The 8,287-nt window shown below is 39.1% G+C and overlaps 1 protein-coding gene across 2 annotated transcripts in view; it reads right to left on the bottom strand.

Annotated features, from left to right (window-relative positions):
• The window catches only part of LOC121573849 (armadillo repeat protein deleted in velo-cardio-facial syndrome homolog), a 37,716-nt gene that overhangs the window by 6,287 nt on the left and 23,142 nt on the right, over positions 1-8,287 (bottom strand). For both annotated transcript variants that reach the window (XM_041886190.1, XM_041886191.1), the window contains 2 exons: positions 4,233-4,250; positions 1,955-2,026 (listed from right to left, as the gene is read on the bottom strand). In XM_041886190.1, coding sequence (XP_041742124.1) covers positions 1,955-2,026; positions 4,233-4,250 — 90 coding nt within the window. The remainder of the gene's footprint in view (positions 1-1,954; positions 2,027-4,232; positions 4,251-8,287) is intronic.

Here is an 8,287-nt window from a genome sequence, read left to right as displayed (position 1 = left end):
TCACATCATGACACAAAATCATCCCTTCATTTAACGCTGAATATAACCTACAATAGCTGTTCACTCCGCTCACTGCCCCCACCTCAAACACAAAAGCACAGACACACAATATATAGTGCCTTCAGAAAGTATTCACACCCCTTGACTTTTTCCACATTTTGTTGTGTTACAGCCTGAATTTTAAATTGATTAAATTGAGATTTGTGTCACTGGTTTACACACAATACCCTACAATGTCAATGTGGAATTCTGTTTTTAACATTTTTACAAATTAATAAAAAGTATTCAACCCCTTTGTTATGGCAAGCCTAAATAAGTTCAGAAGTAAAAATTTGCTTAACAAGTCACATAATACGTTGCATGGACTCACTCTGTGTGCAATAATAGTGTTTAACATGATTCTTGAATAACTACCTCATCTCTGTACCCCACACATACAATTATCTGTGAATTTCAAACACAGATTCAACCACAAAGACCAGGGAGGTTTTCCAATGCCTCGCAAAGAAGGGCACCTATTGGTAGATGGGTAAAAAAAAGCAGACATTGAATATCCCTTTGCGCATCATAAAGTTATTAATTACACTTTGGATGGTGTATCAATACACCCAGTCACTACAAAGATACAGGTGTCCTTCCTAACTCAGTTGCCGGAGAGGAAGGAAACCACTCAGGGGTTTCACCATGAGGCCAATGGCGACTTTAAAACAGTTACAGACTTTAATGGCTGTGATCGGAGAAAACTGAGGATGGATCAACATTGTAGATACTCCACAATACTAACCTAAATGACAGAGTGAAAAGAAGGAATTCTGTACAGAATAAAAATGCATCCTGTTTGCAATAAGACACTAAAGTAAAACTGCAAAGAATGTGGCAAATAAATTAACTTTATGTCCTGAATACAAAGCGTTATGTTTGGGGTAAATCCAACACAACACATCACAGTACCACTCTTCATATTTTCAAGCATGGTGGTAGCTGCCTCATGTTATGGGTATGCTTGTCATCGGCAAGGACTAGGGAAGTTTTGGGGATAAAAATAAATGGAATAGAGCTAAACACGGGCAAAATCCTAGAGCAAAACCTGGTTCAGTCTGCTTTCCAACAGACACTGGGAGACAAATTCACCTTTCAGTAGGACAATAACCTAAAACACAAGGCCAAATATACACTGGAGTTGCTTACCAAGATGACATTGAATGTTCCCGCGTGGCGTAGTTACAGTTTTGACTTAAAATCAGCTTGAAAATCTATGGAGAGACTTAAATGGCTGTTTAGCAATGATCAATAACCAACTTGACAGAGCTTAAAAATGAATAATGTGCAAATATTGTTAAATCCAGGTGTGCAAAGCTCTTAGAGACTTACCCAGAAAGACTCACATTGGTAATCGCTGCGAAAGGTGAGTCTAACATGTATTGACTCAGGTGTGTGAATACTTATGTAAATTAAATATTTCTGTATTTCATTTTCAGAAATGTGCAAAAATTTCAAAAAACATGTTTTCACTTTGTCATTATGGGGTATTGTGTGTAGATTGGTGAGAAACAACAACAACAATTTAATCCATTTTGAATTCAGGCTGTAACACAACAACATGTTGGATAAGTCAAAGGGTATGAATACTTCCTGAAGGCACTGCAACCACAGCAACCACATCAAGCTATTCCATATTGTATTGTACTCATACAGTAACTGACATACAGCGTTTGTATGCACCATGTCGTTCTGTCAAGGCATTCAGACAGTCTACTTTTGTGTCTGATTGTTTCCAATACAATCCAGTTACTTCTTGACATTATAACACATTCGGAACTATTCTACATCATGCACAATACAGACGCCTCATGTCAAGGTTTTCCACACTGTAAGTCTTTGGAATGCTTCATTAAGTTACAAAATTGCATGTCTTGACCAATCCACAGATCACTAAAGATGCTCCAAACTTTACCTTTCGTTGGTTGTGTGCGTTTGGGTAAATCCAGTGTTCCATATTTTTTGTCAGTTGGTCCATTTCTCCAGCCTAGACAAAACACACACACACACACACACACACACACACACACACACACACACACACACACACACACACACACACACACACACACACACACACACACACACACATACACACACACACCATGGTTAGCGCAAGGCGCAATGGAAATGTCAAGGTATGACAAACACAATAAATAGGACATTTCAAAACATGGGAAGTGTATAAAGACATGACAATGATGATAATGAGTCAGAAATACCAAGGTCTTCCATTGAAGCTCAAGACTCGAGACAGACAACAGGGCAAGCAACCACAGAGAAGAGGTCCTGGTGTCTCATAGTTGACAGAACATTATTATGTATTTGAAAAGTTTATTTCCAAAACGCTATATGAACCGATTTTTCACATTTGTGTTTTTTCTAGGGCTGTCAAATGATTAAATTTTTTAATCAAATTAATCAGAATTTTCAGTGGATTAATCATGATTAATCACTATTTGCAATTACACCTGAATCCTAACCATTTTTTTTCTGAAATGCATACCAAAAGATAAATAACAGGACACAGATACATAATTTTCATATTATGTCTGTTTATTAACACAGCCAAATAATGGTGTTTTAAATCAAGCTGAAACATACTACACACCATAATATTTGTCTTTGGCTGTGGCTCTTGACGGTGGCTTATAGAATGAGTCTTGAGACGCCACTTGCAAAACATCAAGGAAACCTGAGTCTTCTACAATGCTAATGGGTCTACAATCCTTTGCAATCCATTTTGCTATTGTGTTGGTCAAATTATCTGAGGTTGATTTTGTTAATTGCCTGCAAACATTCAGCGTGGTCTGGCGCAAACCACTTGCTGAATCTGACGGCCCAGCAAACGCATGTTTGGCGTTGACATGGTACTTCAAGCTTGAACAGCTCCGGTGAAATTGAAACTCCTTCTTACAAATCTTGCAAATAACCTTGTACTTGTTAACTGTACCATCATCATTCTTTTTATATTTGAATCCGTCAATAGGCCCACTTTGCTCACCTTGCTCCATCTCGCCTCTAGCTCCCAACCACTTTCCTGACCTGAATAATTTGTCACACTGCGCATGCGTGAAATGCGTTTAAAAAATTGACGTAATTAACAGCAAACAACTAATTAACGTCGTTAACGCGCTATTTTTGACAGCCCTAGTTTTTTCATCAGAAATTATTGCTTATGGGTACCTTCATGTGTGTGTAAAATATTGCTGTTCTCAGATTTGTAATTAATCGATTTTAGAGTTTCCCACATCTGTCACCAGCTTCATTAATAAGTGCATCGACGACGTCATCCCCACAGTGACCGTACGTACATATCCCAACCAGAAGCCATGGATTACAGGCAACATTTGCACTGAGCTAAAGGCTAGAGCTGCTGCTTTCAAGTGGTGGGACACTATTCCGGACGATTATATTAAATCCCGCGCCCCCCTGAAAGCTGTCGTAAATTTTTTGTCACTCAAATATCACATGAATACACATTAGAAATGGCAAAATGCATAGAATTGCAAGAACATTAGCTTTAAAACTGCAAAATGTCCACTGCACCCCATGACAAAGTGTAAAATTGCAGGAAATTAGCTTCAGACCTGCTCCATTTTCTCTCCGCCAACAAGAGGGGTGTGAACAGTTTGTGTCATGAACAGTGCTTGTGCCCAGAGAAATAGACGTGGCGCGCAGGGGGGGCGAGGGATGTTCCCCAATGCTGGAAGTGGGGCCTGGTGAAAAAGTTTGGGAACCCCTGGACTAAAGAGTCAGTGGATAAGAGCATCATATTACTGTATTGAATTATTTTATGATTTTCTTTTTTATATTGATGTCATAAATGTATAATTTGTACATTTATTTATACAAAATTGTGTTATTCATTACATTTAACTGTGTAAAACCTAGCAATACAACTTATTGCTCTGAGAGTGAGGCGGATATATAGCATTTTGCAAAAAACAGGATTATTTGTCTCTCTGATATGAAACCATCAAGTAATAGATTTTAAACAAATACATGTCTCTAATTGAACAACCCCATGCCATGATTAGATAGTGAGAAAACACACCAATCTCTTTCATAATTTATTTAAACAATAAAAGCTGTTTTACCAACATTTCTGAAAATGTATATATTATAGCGTTTTGGAATGAAACTTAATTTTTTGATTGTCAAATATAATGCATTTATTTAGACAGACTTACTTTGATTGAACCACTCCTCTTGTGCATGTTGATGGAAGGAAACAAAACAAAAGACAAATAAGGAAGACATTGTCAAATATAACATTACAGCAATACAAACTACACACCAGAAATCACCCAATTCTTGCCAAACTGCAATGACAACCATTCATAAAGTGCCATCATGAGGTCCAATTTACAGTTTATTTTCAATCACTTTAGTGCAATTTTGGTACCTATGTGGTACATTTTCACAACTCTAAGCACAAAAATCTTAACAGATCATCAAAATGGCTCGTTTTTAGAAACTCTAAGCACATTTTCAATTGACCGAGTACAACAAACAAATTCACAAAGGCACTTGTTCGCTGCACCAAATCACTCTTTTAATTTGGATACATATTTAATCTATCTGCTTTTCAAAATGTAATATTCACTTTACTTTTTATATGATTTTCTTGCAATTTGTTAACAATACAATGAACTGGATGTGGCCTTAATTACTACAGCATCATTCTCAATCAGCTAGTGTGCTTCAATAGGACAAAGTGGAAAAAGTCACTCATGTGCTACCATTTGGAATTATATTGTAGTGTACAATGCACTGCTGAAATTCCTGGGTTGTATGTATAACAATATACTGTATTCCACTCATTATCTGATTTCATTGATACACTGTAAGCAGAGAGACAGTCAATACTGTATCAGTTGACAAGTCACATAGAAAGGTGATCTTGTACAGTGGCGACCTGTCATTCAGGGCAGGTAGGGCAGAGCTTGGACATAGTAATGGACATACAGTTGAAGTCGGGAGTTGACATACACTTAGGTTGGAGTCATTAAAACTCATTTTTCAACCACTCCACAAATGTATTGTTAACAAACTATAGTTTTGGCAAGTCGGTTAGGACATCTACTTTGTGCATGACACAAGTAATTTTTCCAACAATTGTTTACAGACAGATTATTTCACTTATAATTCACTGTATCATAATTCCAGTGGGTCAGAAGTTTACATACACTAAGTTGACTGTGCCTTTAAACATCTTGGAAAATTCCAGAAAATGATGTCATGGCTTTAGAAGCTTCTGATAGGCTAATTGACATCATTTAAGTCAATTGGAGGTGTGCCTGTGGATGTATTTCAAGGCCTACCTTCAAACTCACAGTGAATCTTTGCTTGACATCATGGGAAAATCAAAAGAAATCAGCCAAGACCTCAGAAAAAAAATTGTAGACCTCCACAAGTCTGGTTCATCCTTGGGAGCAATTCCCAAACGCCTGCAGGTACCACGTTCATCTGTACAAACAATAGTGTGCAAGTATAAACACCATGGGACCACGCAGCCGTCATACCGCTCAGGAAGGAGACGCGTTCTGTCTCCTAGAGATGAATATACTTTGGTGCAAAAAGTGCAAATCAATCCCAGAACAACAGCAAAGGACCTTGTGAAGATGCTGGAGGAAACAGGTACAAAAGTATCTATATCCACAGTAAAGAGTCCTATATCGACATAACCTGAAAGGCCGCTCAGCAAGGAAGAAGGCACTGCTCCAAAACCGCCATAAAAAAGCCAGATTACGGTTTGCAACTGCATATGGGGACAAAGATCGTACTTTTTGGAGAAAAGTCCTCTGGTCTGATTAAACAAAAATAGAGCTGTTTGGCCATAATGACCATCGTTATGTTTGGAGGAAAAAGGGGATACCTTGCAAGCCAAAGAACACCATCCCAACCGTGAAGCACAGGGGTGGCAGCATCATGCTGTGGGGGTGCTTTGCTGCAGGAGGGACTGGTGCACTTTACAAAATAGATGGCATCATGAGGAAGGAAAATTATGTGGATATATTGAAGCTCCCTCACTTCAAAGGCAGTCATAGTCAATGAACTAATCACTGATCATAATCTTGATGTGATTGGCCTGACTGAAACATGGCTTAAGCCTGATGAATTTGCTGTGTTAAATGAGGCCTCACCTCCTGGTTACACTAGTGACCATATTCCCCGTGCATCCCGCAAAGGCGGAGGTGTTGCTAACATTTACGATAGCAAATTTCAATTTACAAAAAAAAAATGGCGTTTTCATCTTTTGAGCTTCTAGTCATGAAATCTATGCAGCCTACTCAATCACTTTTTATAGCTACTGTTTACAGGCCTCCTGGGCCATATACAGCGTTCCTCTCTGAGTTTCCTGAATTCCTATCAGACCTTGTAGTCATAGCAGATCATATTCTAATTTTTGGTGATTTTAATATTCACATGGAGAAGTCCACAGACCCACTCCAAAAGTCTTTCGGAGCCATCATCGACTCAGTGGGTTTTGTCCAACATGTCTCTGGACCTACTCACTGCCACAGTCATACTCTGGACCTAGTTTTGTCCCATGGAATAAATGTTGTAGATCTTAATGTTTTTCCACAAAATCCTGGACTATCGGACCACCATTTTATTACGTTTGCAATCGCAACAAATAATCTGCTCAGACCCCAACCAAGGAGCATCAAAAGTCGTGCTATAAATTCTCAGACAACACAAAAATTCCTTGATGCCCTTCCAGACTCCTTCTGCCTACCCAAGGACGTCAGAGGACAAAAATCAGTTAACCACTTAACTGAGGAACTCAATTTAACCTTGCGCAATACCCTAGATGCAGTTGCACCCCTAAAAACGAAAAACATTTGTCATAAGAAACTAGCTCCCTGGTATACAGAAAATACCCGAGCTTTGAAGCAAGCTTCCAGGAAATTGGAACGGAAATGGCGCCACACCAAACTGGAAGTCTTCCGACTAGCTTGGAAAGACAGTACCGTGCAGTACCGAAGAGCCCTCACTGCTGCTCGATCATCCTACTTTTCCAACTTAATCGAGGAAAATAAGAATAATCCAAAATTTCTTTTTGATACTGTTGCAAAGCTAACTAAAAAGCAGCATTCCCCAAGAGAGGATGGCTTTCACTTCAGCAGTAATAAATTCATGAACTTCTTTGAGGAAAAGATCATGACCATTAGAAAGCAAATTACGGACTCCTCTTTGAATCTGCGTATTCCTCCAGGGCTTAGCTGTCCTGGATCTGCACAGCTCTGCGAGGGCCTGGGATCGGGAGAGACACTTAAGTGTTTTAGTACTATATCTCCTGACACAATGATGAAAATAATCATGGCCTCTAAACCTTCAAGCTGCATACTGGATCCTATTCCTACTAAACTGCTGAAGGAGCTGCTTCCTGTGCTTGGCCCTCCTATGTTGAACATAATAAACAGCTCTCTATCCACCGGATGTGTACCAAACTCACTAAAAGTGGCAGTGATAAAGCCTCTCTTGAAAAAGCCAAACCTTGACCCGGAAAATATAAAAAACTATCGGCCTATATCGAATCTTCCATTCCTCTCAAAAATTTTAGAAAAAGCTGTTGCGCAGCAACTCACTGCCTTTCTGAAGACAAACAATGTATACGAAATGCTTCAGTCTGGTTTTAGACCCCATCATAGCACTGAGACTGCACTTGTGAAGGTGGTAAATGACCTTTTAATGGCGTCAGACCGAGGCTCTGCATCTGTCCTCGTGCTACTAGACCTTAGTGCTGCCTTTGACACCATCGATCACCACATTCTTTTGGAGAGACTGGAAACCCAAATTGGTCTACACGGACAAGTTCTGGCCTGGTTTAGATCTTACCTGTCGGAAAGATATCAGTTTGTCTCTGTAAATGGTCTGTCCTCCGACAAATCAACTGTACATTTCGGTGTTCCTCAAGGTTCCGTTTTAGGACCACTATTGTTTTCACTATATATTTTACCTCTTGGGGATGTTATTCGAAAACATAATGTTAACTTTCACTGCTATGCGGATGACACACAGCTGTACATTTCAATGAAACATGGTGAAGCCCCAAAATTGCCCTCGCTAGAAGCCTGTGTTTCAGACATAAGGAAGTGGATGGCTGAAAACTTTTTACTTTTAAACTCGGACAAAACAGAGATGCTTGTTCTAGGTCCCAAGAAACAAAGAGATCTTCTGTTAAATCTGACAATTCATCTTGATGGTTGTAAAGTCGTCTCAAATAAAACTGTGAAGG

Source organism: Coregonus clupeaformis, chromosome 9 (assembly GCF_020615455.1).
Source record: "Coregonus clupeaformis isolate EN_2021a chromosome 9, ASM2061545v1, whole genome shotgun sequence".
NCBI classification, from domain to species: domain Eukaryota; kingdom Metazoa; phylum Chordata; class Actinopteri; order Salmoniformes; family Salmonidae; genus Coregonus; species Coregonus clupeaformis.
This window is presented reverse-complemented; position numbering and strand designations above follow the sequence as displayed.